General features: G+C 47.5%; 3 protein-coding genes across 3 annotated transcripts in view; all 3 read left to right on the top strand.

The window, feature by feature from the left end:
* LOC145995170 (speckle-type POZ protein B-like) overlaps positions 1 to 16,307 on the top strand; it is a 35,700-nt gene that overhangs the window by 5,695 nt on the left and 13,698 nt on the right. The gene's annotated exons all lie outside the window — the stretch shown is intronic.
* On the top strand, positions 6,012 to 10,238 carry LOC145994967 (uncharacterized). Its single transcript, XM_083131500.1, has one exon. The coding sequence runs from the start codon at positions 6,012 to 6,014 to the stop codon at positions 10,236 to 10,238; it is 4,227 nt and encodes a 1,408-aa protein (XP_082987626.1).
* On the top strand, positions 14,827 to 16,158 carry LOC145994966 (uncharacterized protein F54H12.2-like). The gene has a single exon (XM_083131499.1). The coding sequence runs from the start codon at positions 14,827 to 14,829 to the stop codon at positions 16,156 to 16,158; it is 1,332 nt and encodes a 443-aa protein (XP_082987625.1).

Below are 16,307 nucleotides of genomic sequence, written 5' to 3'. Positions count from 1 at the left end.
ACTGCGTGAGAAGCCTACAGCAAATCCAACTATGTTGGTGTTGAGGTAGGTCTACATCGTGCTGATCACGAGTGGCAACACTGTTGATGAGGTTAACATGAGTATCTTTAATCTATCTTTCAACAAGAAAGGAACATGCAGTGCACGTGTTTTGCACTTCTGTCCTTTATCTCGACATGTAAGATTTATAGCTTTGCTCAAGAAAATACATCATGCTTTGTAGACAAGAACAGAACACAATTGTATTTGTCCAATGATGTCAGAATTGCTGAGGTGGCTTTTCTGCGTCCTTGTGGATATCAAAGTAGAAATGTGTCAAGGAGTTACGGGAACTAATGTAAGCAAGCACCTCATATACATTATTCTTCCTTGTGTCAATAGGCTACAAGAATAAAGTTTCATAACAGTTGTTAATCTCCAAAGTCATATAAGTAGTGGCTTCAATTTTTTGATTTAGCACCGGCCCTCGTGGCGGAGTGTTTAGCACATCGCGCTACGACACCGAGGGTTCCGGGTTCGAATCCCGGCCTGGGCATGGATGTTTGTGAGTGTCCATTCATCAATTTCATCATATCATTCATCCTCATCTTCGCAAATTAGCCAAAGTGGCACAAAAAGCAAAGTAAAATAAAGCAAATCAATCAATTTGGATTTAGCAAAATACACGGGATGATTGAGTGGGGTTGCTGTAATTTTTTTCGTTGAAACACAGTCAGTGTTCTCCTTTGAGTTCCATTGTAGATCAAAATTTCATTAAAAAATGCATATCATTGCGTATTCAGCTATAGCTGGTCCCCCACCTCCCCCCAAAAGTACCGAATACCTAATAATACGTAATACATAATAAAACGACAAATCACAAATAAATTTTAGGACAAGACAATACAATCGAATTAAAAGTAAATACAGTAAATTAGAAGATTAATGTAATTCAATTGGAAAAGAGTTGAAACGTTTCTTTCGTTAGCCTATCGTCTCCTAATCAAGGATTCCCGTGTTTCGATTCCGGTTGACGTCCACTTTGAAATGTGACTACAGTCGCGATAATAAAATTTAAAGTAAATATGATACGGGAACTTTCCACTGCATACATTAGAATACATTAAGTTTTCTCCACTCTATCTTGATAGCTGATAAAGCATTTCTAAATTCAGGCGCCATTGTGCTTAGTCTCGTGTGTCTTTTCCAATAAAGTAACCAAAATTTTAAAAAGTAAGAGCTAATGATCCAAAGATTCAGTGATTATACACATTAGAAACTTTATTCTTTGCTGTTTGTCCAAAGGTGCAAAATAGGGAGCATATCTGTCTGGGAATAAACTGGTAAATAATGCAACAATAAACGAAGATCGCTCCCCCTTCCCACACACACACTTTTCTGCTTGACATATTAAACTAAACGATTCTTCCTCCCCTCATACGTTTAAAAGTAGCAATCGATTTTCAATGCTGTAAGTTATTCAAAAAAGTAACAAATTGGTTACTTTACGCGGAAAGTAACACATTAATATCGCGTTACTTTCTGTCGCACAATAAAGGCAGAGGCGCAACCACGAATTTTTGTCTGGGGGGGCAAGTACCAGGATAAACGTACAAATAATAATAATAATTTCAATAATAATAATGTTAATAAAAATAATGTTATTATAACATTATTATTATTATTGATTTGCTTTATTTTACTTCGCTTCTTGTGCCACTTTTGGCTAATTTTCGAAGATGGGGATGAGTGATGGCATGATGAAAATGATGAAAGGATACTCGCACACATCCATGCCCAAGCTGTGGACACTAAATTGTGTACGTATTCAAAGTTTCTTTAATAAATATTATATACAGCATATATTATTTAAATACATTACACAATCAATTCATCCATCTCACAATAAACCAACAGCAAAAATGACATAAATTGTTTCTGAAATGTGCACGCTCCCTTTTCTCAAAACAATTGTTTATGCATTTAAAACAAAACCAATTAAGACAAGTGTTATTTCTCTGTGTGGCCATTTACAATGCATTACAGCGAACAAACATAAATTGCGAGCGAAGCGATGAAGAAATTTTTTGGATCCAATTATTTTGCAGGCTGAAATTAATATTAATTTAATAGGGTGCAAATAATTTCACGGAACTCCATGGCATTATATCATTTACAACTTTTGTGCCTCCCCGATGGTGTGGTGGTAACATCGTCGCCTTGTGATCAAGGGGTCTCGGGTTCGATACCCGGTGGAGGCACATAGTGGTTCGGAACCCACTTTAAGCTATAGGTCCAGTCTCAATTAGCCTTTCTGTGCATAAGTAGACTTAAAAAAACACAAATCAATAATTCAATTTTACAACTTTTTTTCATTTATATCGTTCGGTATTCAGGGCCGTTTCCCGATGTCCCCTAGCTACGGTCCTCAACTTCATAAGACTATAAGAAAAGCAGGTATTACGAGCGAAGCGAGCAATAAAATTTTACGAAAAGTATTTTTATTTGCATAAAATTTGAAGTTCTGGGCGGTAATTGCCCACTGCAGGTACACTTGGCCGTCAATGTTTGCCCCCCCTAGAACTCATTTCCGACCAAGGTTGGGGGGGGCAATGCCCCCTCCCCCCTGTGGTTGCGTTACATTGTTTCTATATTGTTGTTTCCCAGTATAACTTTACATGCAGACAAGTTGAAACCATATAGGTGTAACTAGCAGAGTGTGAGGAAACCGAACCCCTTCCCTCAGGGGGTCAATTTTCTATTTACAAGTTTAAATATCGACACTACAACAATCTACTGCATTGTGGTATAACGGATTTTAAACAAAAACAACATCAACATCAAATCTTCTTAGGTCCCTGCAAGTTGTATGGAACTTTGTGAGGGAGTGTTAGCTTGGTCTGGTCTCCAGACACAGGATTTGGCTTGGTTCCAGACAGATAAAAGCTCCAATTATCACAGTTTCCCAAACTCGCAGCCAAATCGACGAACTTGACCAACTTACGTTGTTACGCTTTTGATTCTAACGTAGTACAATCGATGCGTGTTATTTTGTGCACCAACATTTCAAGTAAAAGAATTCAGCGCAAAGTGGGTGGTGGATCAACCCAAACCAGAAAGGCGGAATTTGGACGAAGGAAATAGGTCAAGCTATATTTACTTCCTTCTTTTTTTCTTACATGTACACTGACGTAGGCGATGTCAAGTTGTTGTCAATGTGGATAAATTTGTTCATGGATTTCCTTGCGCAATAGTTGTTTTCCTCTGTTTTCCCATTCCTGTAGTAGTTAAGGGGTAGCTTTAGCGCGATAATCAATCAGTATCGATTACCTTAATCGATTTCCAATAATCGATAAGTGATCAATACATTTTTTTTGGGTGAAAATCGATTTTTTTTTAATTAGCAGTGGGTGGGGTTGTTTCCAAATAAGGAGTTGTATGTAAGGGTATGTGGGTGTTGTTAACCTAAGATAGTGATTGATTGATTGACAGATGTCATATTTATTTATAGTTTTTCCAAATAAGGAGTTGTATGTAAGGGTATGTGGGTGTTGTTAACCTAAGATAGTGATTGATTGATTGACAGTTGTCATATTTATTTATAGTTTTTCCAAATAAGGAGTTGTGGGGTGTCCTAATATAGTTATTGATAGGTGTTTCCAAATAAGGAGTTGTGGGTGTCCTAATAATATAGTGATTGATTGATGTAAATGATATGTTTGTAGATTGTTGTATTGTTAAACCTTATTATAGTTGTTAATATTATTGATAATAATATAGATTGATCGATCGATTGTTTGTATAGGTGATTGGTGACGTCATCGTTTGTACTGGGTGATGTCTCTGGTTGTGTTGCCGTTGCTGATCTGTGCTTGGTGTGTGCGTGTTTGTGGTTTATATAGTAGCGGTGTGTTTGTGGGGGGTGAATGCGTGCGCATGCTCTGTGGGGGAGTGCAGGTGCTGTCGGCAGCTGTGTGGATGAGTGGCTCTGCATGGGAGCGTCGACATCTGTTCGGATGTGAGTATTGAATTTTTTGCTCTGTGTGATATGTGGACGTGATGAAAGATAATACTCTGTGGGGGTTCGTTGACATCTGGCGGATGCTCGTTTCGAATGTCTCTCTCTGTGGGGTAGCTTTTGGCATGTGTCCAGTTCAAATATACATCTCTGCGGCGAGGGTTGGCATCTGTCCAGATCGAATTTTTTGCTCTGTGGGGGATCGCAGCTGTGTGGATCAAATATATATCTCTGTGGGAGAGTCCGGCAATGGTGTCTGGTAGTTTCAGTAACCGTTGCGATGTTGTCGGGCGAAGAAGCAGAATTGATAACGTCAGCGTTGAATGGTTGCGGTTGTTTTCCGGGGTATATCGATTTGTATTGTATGGTTGTAATATTGCAAGAGTACACACCAAGGAAGCCCGTGTTTTGTGCAGGTTGTTGGGAAATGCCGCCTAACCAGGAGGGTCATGTATGTTTGACGGAGCATTTTCGTTATTGTGATTCGGAGGAAAGTCGCGACGATAATTGTGAGAACTGTATACGAAGGAAGGTGAAAAACGCGTGCGACTATTTCCGCGATCCGTCGAACGCTGAGCATGTATTTGCATATTACGAGCCAAAGCATGTGGAGGTATGTGGAGGTTGCGACAAAACAGTAATGGAATTGTACGGTGGTCTTCAGAGAATGATCGAGGACAGTGTTTTGATGGAGGATCTTGTACGTTGTTTGGAACGTAATGAGAAGCTTAACGGTCCGGAGTTGTTTTGGGCTTTACGAGGAGAGTAAGGTGAGGAGAAGCAGATGTGCGAAGCAGCTGCATATTTTGTTGTTTTTTGTGTTTGTTTCTTGTATGTTTAAGTGGTTTGGTTTGGTTTTTTTGATCATTTGTCGCGAGGGAATGAATGCGAGAAGTCGTGCGGGGTCGATGGGTAGAGGTTTTGACGGTCGCGTGGGTGTTTTCTGTCGTTTTCTCCGAGAGGGTGTTGTTCGTACTGACGAGCCAGGTATATTGAATAGCGAGAGGTCGCGATTGGCTACATTTAAGAGGTGGGGTGTTAGGTTTATGAATCCGAAATCTCTAGCAAAGACGGGTTTTTACTTTAATAGGTTACCGGACGTAGTAAAGTGTGTGTTTTGTGGTGTTGAGATAGGAAATTGGGAGTTTGGGGATAGTGCAGAGAAAGAGCACAGGCGTTGGAGTCCGTACTGTCCGTTCCTGAGGGGTATATTTGTGGGAAATATTGAAGCGGAGTAGGCACGGGGAATGGAGTTTGACGATAACGTCTGTGTGATGTCGCCGTGTACGTGTTTACCCGACAGTTTGGATATGTACTGTGTTTTCCGCAGTATGACCAGTTATACTCCCGAGTACGCTGTGTTTTGTATTGGTTGTTTCGAGGGTTACCCAGACGGCGAGGCTCATCCGTGTGTTAGGGAGCATAATAGTGTCTGCGGCGGCCGTGGTGTAGATGGTGACTGTAATGTTTGCGTGCGGAAGAAGATACGAAGGTGGGTTAGCTACGCCCGACAGCCGGAAAATATGTATCATATGTTTGCACACTTTACTCGCGACCACCGTAGATTAGTCGACGGTTCCGGCGGAGACGACGACGACGGCGATACGACGGGAGTGGAGTTTATGTTTTACGAGACTTTGCTTCGATTGGTTGAGTTGCCATCGCTGATGAGGGAGCTGGTGACGTGCATCGCGCAGAACGAGTGGTTGCACGGACAAGGTAAGTGGAGCATTTGATGTACAATGTTTGTGTGTGTGTGTGTGTGTTGGCACCTGGCCATCTGCGAGGATGGAATTTTTTGCTCTGTTGTTGGCATCCGGCCAGCTGCGCGGATCGATTTTTTTTTGCTCTGTGGGGGAGCGCAGGTGGCCGGATGCGCGGATCGAATGACTTGCTCTGCAGCTGTAGATGCGCATGCGCGCGCGATCCCTGGAGTTTGGGTAGGATATAAGGGACCGTCGATCGGTGTGAGCATCTTTTGCGGTAGGGAGGACCACAGGTCAACCAGTACGCTATGGTGTTGTTGAAATCGGGTGAGATATACGTGAGCGCCTGCGATATTCTGTTGGACCAATATGAAAGGGGAGAAGGTGGAGGATCGGAGAGGAAGAGGATGATTCTACAGGAGATTATCCGAATGATGGGTCGTGGCGAACCATGCCGGCGTCTTGATTTGCTGGAACGTTTGATGTCCGAAGTGCGTAGTTTGGACGGAAACCAGGAGGGTGCGGGAACGTCTTCCAGTAGGAGGGATGACGACACAGGCGGCGACCGCGATTTCCTGGTAGAAGAGGACGACGACGAAGAGGAAGAAAAAGAAGAAGAAGGACGGGAAATGGCACCCCATACGAAGTATGTGGACATCAAAGAAATGAATGTTCGTCGAGTGAAAAAGTATAACGCTACGTGCACTACGACGACCTTTACCTTCAGGTCGCCGGACGAGAGCGGAGATGCCATGAGTTGGGTGCACGAGGGGTTGGATGCTGTGCTGAACCACATCGTGGATCGACACAAACCATCGGACAAAGTGGGCGTGGTGTTGGAGAACAAGTCTGACGAGTCTGTTCGACCGATTGGTTTGTCGTTACGGAGAATCGACCAACTGGGTGCTGATATGTTATGGAATGTGGTCGCCAGGGTGTTGCAATCGAACGCCACGTTCTTGTCGACGGACCTTCTACAACTGCGTGTGTCCGTGATTGCCATGCCTGTCGGTTACGGACAAAAACTGAACTCGCGCGGTCTTGTAGCGCACGAGAGATACGCAAAAGTGAAAAAAAGTGTGGTGACTGTGAAGAGCGAGATCAGAGGTGAGAAGATATGTCTGGCCAAAGCTCTGGTGATCGGTCGGATGTATGCCGACAAAGAGTCAGATCCTGAGTATTTCCGGAAATACCACAAAGCATTTGTACGTGGGCGTAGAGTGTTGACGTCATCGGCGATGGAGTTGTGTAGAAAGGCCGGGGTATCACTGGAGTCGACGGGGGGAGGTCTCGCCGAATTGGCTGCGTTCCAGCGTTATTTTGGAAGTGAGTACAAAATCTTTGTGTTCAGCGATCTGGAGAAGCCGGAGGTGTTGTTCGCCCAGGAGGTACCTCAGGCAAAGAAGTCGATATACCTGTTGCTGAATCAGAGAGACAACCACTATGACGTCATTGTGAATCCAGTGGCTGCGTTCTCGATTCCTTATTTCTGCGAACGGTGTTACGCTTTTTCCCGAAACTTGCGGCACGTGTGCAAAAATATGTGTCATCTGTGTCACACGTCGCCCGTGTGCGAGAAGGAAGATGTGGTGCATTGCGAACGATGCAACAGGATGTTCAACAGCGATGTGTGCTACAACAACCACCTAAGCACTCGCTACGGCGGGGGTACGGTGTGCACGCAGATACGAAGCTGCACGGGATGTTACCAATTGTTGGACGCTACCCATCCGGAGAGTGCAAAGCATCGTTGCGGCTACAGGTATTGCAAGACGTGCAAATCACAACGCGAGATGAACCATCTGTGCTACATGCAGAGGGACAATGGAGGTGGTGAGGAGATCAGCTGCAAGAGATACCTGTTTATGTTTTATGATTTCGAAGCCACGCAGTGCACACCCTATGTCGGTCGACCTTCGACATATGTACACGAACCATGCTTGTGTGTGGTGCAGCAAGTGTGCAGTGTATGCATCGAGGACACAGATATGATGAAAGATTGCTTACAGTGCGGTATTCGCCAGCACTGCTTCGAGGGAGAGGATCCTGTGCGACAGTTTATGGACTACGTGTTCGTGGAGCGGCCCTACTTCAAGAGGATTGTGTTGGTGGCCCACAATTTCCGAGCCTACGACGGTATGTTTGTGTTGTCCGATTTGCTTAAGAGGGATGTGGAAGCTCCCGAGGTGATCATGGACGGTACGAAAATCCTGTTTATGAGCGTGGGGAAGAAGTTGCGATTCCTGGATTCCTTGAACTACTTGCAGATGCCCCTGTCGAGTTTCTCAAAGACGTTCGATTTGGAGGAGACAAAGGGATTCTATCCGCATCTGTTCAACACCAAAGGAAATCGCGACTACAAGGGTCCCTTCCCCAACGACCGGTTCTTCGATCCGGACCACATGTCGCCGCAACACCGCCAGAAATTCTACGAGTGGTACAACAGAGCATCGAAGGAGTGTGTGTTGTACGATAACGCCCACGAGTGTCGCAAGTATTGCATTCAGGACGTCACAGTACTTCGAAGAGGAGTGCTCAAATTACGTCGGTATTTCCTGGACATCGCCAATGTGGACATTCTACAGGACTGTTTCACCATAGCGTCGGCATGCTCCCTGGCGTACCGAAGACATTTCCTCTCGGACAACACCATAGGCGTGATTCCACGTGACGGCTACCGCAATGTGAGTAATCAGAGCAAGATCGCGCTGAAGTGGTTGCTGCATCTGGAGAAGTCGGAGAAAGTAGAGTTGGAGTATGCCGGTAAAGAAAGGGAGCATGTGGCAGTGAATGGCATCGCTGTGGATGGGTACGACAAAACCACGAGGACCATCTACCAATTCCACGGGTGCTATTTTCACGGATGTCCATCCTGCTATAAGGAGCGATCGAGACCCGTGTCGAAGAATATCCAATCCGACCCGGCGGATACGATGGGTGCTCGATACGAGCGAACGCAGAGGGTGACATCGAACTTTCACCTATTGGGTTATACTGTGGTGGAAATGTGGGAGTGCACGTTCCGCGGGATACTGCGGGACCGACCCGACCTCAGCCGCGAACTAGAAGAACATCCGTTTTTTCGGAGTTCTCCGCTGGTGGCGAGGGATGCATTGTATGGAGGTAGGGTGGAGGTGTTTAAAATGCGAGGAGTGGTTGGCGCCGGCGAGGAGGAGGAGGAGAAAATACGCTACTACGACATCACATCGCTGTACCCGACCGTCAATAAATTCGCCAAGGCACCCGTGGGACACCCAGAGGTTCTGTTCGGTGCATCAGCACCGACACCAAAGGAGGTATTGGAAATGGACGGCATAGCCAAACTCCGAGTGCTTCCGCCGAGGGACCTATACATTCCAGTGCTGCCTATGAAGACGGGAGGGAAACTGTTGTTTCCGTTGTGTTGGAGTTGCGCAACGGGGCTCCGACAAGAAGGAGAGTGCGACCACACGGATGCGGAGAGAGCAATCACGGGAACGTGGGTGTTGGATGAAGTTCGCCTCGCCGTCGAGAAGGGTTACAAGATTCAGGATGTGTACGAAGTGTGGAGGTACGAGGTGAGCGTCTACGACCCGACGACAGGTGAGGGGGGTTTGTTCGCTCAGTACGTGAACACGTTTCTGCAAATCAAACAGGAGAGCAGTGGTTGGCCAGTGTGGTGCACGGACGATGAGAAGAAGGAGGAGTATATTGGTACCTACAAAGAGCACGAAGGGATCGAATTACGTAAGGAGCGCATCGACAAGAATCCAGGACTGCGTGCTGTTGCAAAGTTGTGCCTGAACTCGCTTTGGGGTAAATTTGCGCAGAACAGTAACAAACCACAGACGTCGATCATACGAGAACCCAGGGATCTCTTTGAAAAGTTGACGGAACCCGGTGTCAACGTGAAGCAGGTGTTGTTTGTCAACGATGACACGGTGATTGTGAGTTGGGACTACCTGAATGAGTGTGCACCTCAAAACAGCAAAGTAAACGTCGCAATAGGTGCGTACACGACAACCTTCGCCAGGATCCGTCTGTACAAGCTGTTGGACGCTGTGGGGGAAGATATATTGTACTGCGACACGGACAGCGTGATATTTCGCGAGACCAGAGGATCACGCGGGAAACTACAGTTGGGCGACCACCTGGGAGATTTGACGGACGAAATGTCGGAATTCGGCGAAGGTGCCTACATTAGGGAGTTTGTGTCCGGCGGTCCGAAGAATTATGCTCTGAAGGTGTGGTCTCCAACAAAGGGAAAGGAGTTCCACGTGGTAAAAATGAAGGGTATCACGTTGGACCACGCCGCGAGTTCGAAATTGAACTTTGATGTGGTGAAAGATTTTGTGCTGCACATGAACGAGAAAAAGAAGATGGTCATCCAATACCCCAGACGGATTGCGAGAAAACGACGTTTCGTGCTAGTGACAGAACCTCAGGAAAAAACATATCAGGTGGTGAATACAAAACGACGGATAAGAGATTCCACGTTGGACACCCTACCATACGGCTACCGTAGCGTCCAGGAGGAGGAGGAGGAGGAGGAATAGAAAAACGGGGGAAATGCGGTGAAAGACACAGTCATTGCGATGGTTCTCCAATGGAAACAACCGTTCCGATGCATCGTGGCTGGTCCTAGTGGTTGCGGCAAGTCGACTTTTGTGTTGAACCTGTTGCGAAATAGAGGTGAACTTATCGATGGAGGAGGATTCAAGAGGATTGTGTGGTGCACTGGTTCGAACTTCGCACCACCCAAAGTGGAAGGGGTGGAACAACATAACGGTATGCCGAATTACGACGATTTGAGGTCCAGCCCTCCATGTCTGGTGATCCTGGACGATCTTATGAACGACGCCTACAACGCGCACGAGGTGTCCGACCTGTTCACCAAAATGTCTCATCACGATCGAATCAGCGTCATTCTTTTGACTCAGAATTTATTTCCTAAAGGTTCCCAATCGCGAGATATCGCCCTAAACGCTAACTACATGGTGATCTTCAAGAACCCGAGGGACCATCTGCAGGTGTCGACGTTGGCGCGACAAATATACCCTTCCAAGTGGCGATGCTTCGAAAAGGTATTTAACGATATCACCCGACAACCATACAGTTATTGTTTCCTGGACTTCACGCAGGACACACCGGAGCCTCTACGTATACGTTCGGAGCTGTTTCCAGAGAGATACAGGTACTGTGCGGTTCACGTTCCCGACCCCGATCGATGTCTGTCGTACGACCGAGATGAGCAAATATATACGCTCCAATAAAGCGCTTTTACATACTCTCCGAACGTCGAACCCACGGATTCGCAAGGCCATCCTCAAGGAGGCGGATCCGAAACTGGTGAACGCCCTGTCCGAGTGTTGCCTGAACGTGTTGAACAAGAACGTACCCGTTACGAAGGTGGTCAAGCGCAAGTTGAGACAGTACAAAAACGTGTTGCGGAAACTCGCCAGCAAGAAGGTGCCGCTGCGGCATCGAAAACGTCTTCTTGTGCAAAAAGGAGGGTTTCTTCCTGTGCTGTTGGGCAGCGTGATTAGCGGTCTGCTGGGAACACTCCTGAATCGGTGAGAGAGACATGGCGTCGTCGACACAGTACAGAAAACTGATCATGATGACCCCGGATCAGTTCGACAAGTTAAAAGGCAACGACCTGAATGCGCAACTGTCGGATCTCGATCAGGAGATGCAAAAAATCCTTCGCTCTAAAATCATGGACGATCACCAAAAGTGGTCACTGTATCGACAGACCTTGGACAAGTATCTGCGAGTGATTCGGAGAGGGGAGGTACCGGTGAACATACCTGTTGTGGTGGAAGGTGATGGTGGTGGAGAGAGCGCGACGCCAGCAAAGGTGAAACGAGAAGAAGATAAGAAGATCGAGACGCCAGCGAGACAGTTTCCATTCGCACAGACGGAACGGTGGTCGTGGCCGAAAGCGGGGGAGGAGGAGTTTGAATCGACGGAAGAAGAAGAAGAGGAGGAGAAACGGAGAGTTAAGAAGAAGAAAAGAGAAGAGAGAACACCTATCAAACTTCGACTACGAAGACGACCCGTGGGAACAAAGAGACCTTGGTCGAAACACGTAGCATGGGAGCCGCTGAGGATGTGAACAAGACGCTTCACGACGTCTACTACGCTCCCGAGAAGGGGGAGTCCTTCACGACGACGGAGAAACTCTGGGAGGCGACAGGGAGACGGATACCGAAGAAGAAGGTGCGGGAGTGGCTCCAACAACAGGATACGTACACCGTGCACCGACCGAAACGCATCCATTACCCCAGAAGTAGGTACAACGTGACAAACATGGACGACCTATGGGAGGCGGATCTCAACGACATGCAAAACCTTCAAAGGTACAATCGTGGTTGGAGGTATCTGTTGACTGTGATCGATGTGTTTTCAAAACGGGCGTCCGCCGTGGCGTTGAAAAACAAAACAGGCCCGGAGGTGACACGAGGTTTCGCCGCCATACTGCGGAAGGAGGAGGGTCGTAAACCTTTGGTTCTACAGACGGATGCAGGTTCGGAATTTAAAAACACGCATTTCCAGAAACTGCTGAAAGAGAAAGGGATAGAACATCGGATACCCAGAAACACGGACATGAAAGCGAGCGTTGTGGAGCGATTTAACAGAACGTTAAAGACTCGAATGTGGAAGTACTTCACAGCTCGCGGTACATACAAGTACACCGACGTTCTTCCGAGACTCGTGGAAGGGTACAACCACTCGTACCACAGAAGTGTAGGCATGAAGCCAGCGGATGTGAACGAAGGTAACATATACACGGTGTGGAAAAACCTGACGAAAGGAGAGAGAGGTATGCAGAAATCTACAAAAACAAATACAAATCTCCGAGTGGGCGACATGGTTCGCGTGAGCAAGTTAAAACTCCCCTTCGAAAAGGGGTATGTACCGAATTGGTCGCGTGAACATTTCAAGGTTCACCGAACGATACAACACCACCCTGTACCGGTGTATCTGGTCGAGGACCTACACGGAAACGTGTTGGAGGGTTCCTTTTACGCTGAGGAACTACAGAAGATCATTGTTCCCGAGGACAAAGAGTATCGTATCGAACGCATCCTTCAACGTCGTACTCGTAACGGGAAACGCGAATATAAAGTCAAGTGGCTTGGCTACCCCATGTCATTTTCCTCCTGGGTAGGCGAAGAGGACATTCGGCGAACGAGGTAGAACAAGAACCATGGAGTCCGACGAATTTATGATGTTCCTACCGTCCAACAGTTCAATGGATTATTTTCCCGGAAACACTATCGCCCGGTACACGACCAAACTACCGGAACCCGTAGAGTTGGGTCCGGGTTGGGAAGTGGGTCTGTCCGAGGTTCTCTACCCATTGTATTTCGACAACGTAGTTCGTTTGGACGAGACTCTACTCTTGAAGTTCCCTGTCATGCAGTACGACCACGTGGCGGAGTTGACGATGATGATGTTCGATGCGCTGAAACACGAACCTCGCGAGAAGATGCGCGCCTACATCGACGATTTCATCAGCAACATAGAGGCAATCTTTGGGAAAGGTGTGCACAAAGACGAAGAGAATGACGATAGGAGAACGAAAAAATTGCGTGGAGAACGAGAAAAGAGAGATGACGTCGACCTCTTCTATGGCATGACGTTACCGATACCAGGAGAAACGCTGATACCCACCCCTGAGGAGGAAGAAGTGGAAGACTCGAACGTAGGACGTGGATCTGTGTCACGAAAATTAGATGATATTGGTGGTGGTGGTGAGGAGAAGAAGAAGCCCAAGGAAGATGACCCTAACGTGATACGTGTGCCTCCACCGGATCACAAGAAAAGGAAGATGAATGAAAGTGGCGACGACGGCGGCGGCGGAGGTGGAAAGTCTCACAATTACCCGTACAACGTGAAGGTACTCTCCACAAGAAACACAATCAAGATCGGTCTTCACGATCAAATCCTGGAACTACCGCCGCAACTGTACACCTCCCCGACCGAACTCTTGGCCAACATTCACAATCTCCTCCCGGACAAGGGGGATGCGGAAGGTACAAAGAACGACATGATCAATACCGCGAGTGCCCTGAGATACAACCTCGACAAGGTGGATGAAGATGGTAGATCCGTCTTTCACGGTGTCCCACCCACGGTCACACCATTCAACAGCCAGCTGGTCTTTGTGTATTGCGACATTATCGAACATCAATTCACCGGGGACGTCAGGTCCCGCCTGTTGCGAGTGATTTCCCAGGATTTTTCGATGTTGGGTAACCGCACCGTGGCACATCACAAGTTTGACAGAGTGTACTATCACCCGCTCGACAAATACACCTTCGAAACCATCGACATCGAGTTCCGGAACGATAAAAACGAACCCTTACCCTTTCACGCCAACAACATACCATCCCTAGTGGTGCTACACTTTCGACAAAGACGGCAGCAGAGAGATCCTTAAAAGATCGAGACGCTGGTAGAGATGGACATTCGGAGAAAGTCCGTCACGATGACCAATTCGATCGTCGACTACTATACCTTCCAGGCTCAAACCGGTCGCGGTGTGGGTCCGTACTACCAGGGAAGAAGGTACCAACGTGGACACGGCATATTAGGTTCTTTTTTCCCCTGGTTGTTCCGCACGGTGAAACCGCTGGTGGTGTCTGGTGCTAAAGCGTTGGGTAAGGAAGCGTTGCGGACCGGAGCAAATATATTAGGAGACGTCGCCACGTCGCAAGGACCAGTCCGCGACATTGTACGGAAGCGTCTGCACGAGTCCAGGACAAATCTACAGAACAAGGCTGAGGCGAAAGTGAAGCAGATGACAGGTTCGGGCAGCAAACGAAGGCGGTTGAACAGACCACGCAAACGAGCACGAAAGACGACGACGACGACGAGGTTGGTCGGACGAAAAAGGAGAAGAAGAACAGCACGCAACACAAAAAGGAAGACGTCAACGAGGACGACGAGGAGAAGGACAGACACCCTAGTGCACCGTCGTCGTCGTCGCGGCCATAACCGAAGAAACTTCACGGACCTATTCTCCGCACCCTAGTCTAGAGAGAGACTACAACGTTATAAAAGGCACTGAAACCAAGACGAAGATTCCAGTCGAAGTGTTTGTGCTACCCGACGTGGATCTCGCGAGCGAGCGCAATGACCATGGAGGGAATGTTACCGGAAATGGATATATTCGAGGAACCATGTCTCCAGACGGCGATTACAGGGAACTTCCAGGAAATATGTCACCCCATCTCGTCGATGGACAATGCGACCGTTTATCAGTTTCTCAGCAAGGGACCAAGCAATTCCTACAGATGGCTGCCAACAACACGTCTTGGTGTTACTTGTCGGATGACTAAACCGGATGGAACGTTGTTGACATACAACGCAGCCGAAACAAAGAAGTGGGGTGTGGTGAACAATGTGGAGCACTCGCTCTTCAGTCAAATTAGCGTCTACCTGAACAACACGTTGGTGACAGGTTCTAGCACCAATTACCCCTATAAGTCGTATCTCACCAACGTGGTCAACTTTGGAAAGGACGCTTTGCACACTCACCTTACGTCGAGTGGTTTCTACCTGGACACAAATAACGAACCCAACACGACCACCAACGAAGGATTCAAGAAGCGTTGGGAATTGTTCCAAGGTGGGAGCGCCAGCGATGCCGACACGAGCGAAATCCAGAATGAGGTGGAACTGATTTCGAGACTCAACGTGGACTTTTTCAATCAGGAGCGGTACCTTCTGAATGACGTGGACATGAAGGTGGTGCTGACCAAGGCGAAGAATGAATTCTACATTTGGGGAGAAGGTGCAACCTCGCCGGTGACAATCCAGATCCTGAAAGCAGCTCTCTACGTGAACCACTTCACGATCAGCCCATCGTTCCTGGTGGCGCACAGCATGGCGTTACAGAAGAGCAACGCAAAATACTTCTTCAAGCGTTCGGAGCTGAAAACCTTCACTGTACCTTCGGGCGGAAAGTCGCTGACATTGAACAACATCACCAACGGCACGATACCTACCTTCCTGCTCTTCACAATGGTGCCGAACAACGCGTTCGTGGGGACTCCCAACACGAACCCGTTCCACCTGACGCCGGAGTCCCTCAACTACTTTGCACTCTACGTCAGAGAACAACTCGTTCAGACTGCACCGTTGGAAATGGATTTCGAGCGTGGAGCGATCACCCGAGGCTACGAGACACTCTTCACTGGGACGAACATCCATCACTCCGACAAAGGTCACATGATCACCAGGGAGATGTTTGCAAACGGTTACTTCATGCTGTGTTACCTACTGACACCGGATCTCGCTGACGACAACAGCTGTAGAAGTCTTCCGGAAAAGGGTGAACTCCGCATCGAGGCACGATTCAAGAACCCTCTCAACAGGGCGATGACGTGTCTGATCTACCTGCTCTACGACGCATCGGTGGAAATTACAAAAGACAGACGTGTCATCTTTAACCACGACGGGTAGTCCACACAGATCGCTAAGAAGAAGAAGAAGAAGAAGAATTATAAAACAGTGTTCACTGCCCACATGTGAACTATTTGGACGATGAACACGACCCAGATCCATGATGCCCTCGCTGGAAACCACGTAACCCGGGCCGCATTCCAAGGGGT

The sequence above is a fragment of the Lepisma saccharinum genome, chromosome 11 (genome assembly GCF_977018435.1).
Source record: "Lepisma saccharinum chromosome 11, izLepSacc3.1, whole genome shotgun sequence".
Taxonomy (NCBI): Eukaryota; Metazoa; Arthropoda; class Insecta; order Zygentoma; family Lepismatidae; genus Lepisma; species Lepisma saccharinum.
The sequence above is the reverse complement of the archived record's forward strand: the minus strand, read 5'-3'. Positions and strand labels throughout refer to the sequence as shown.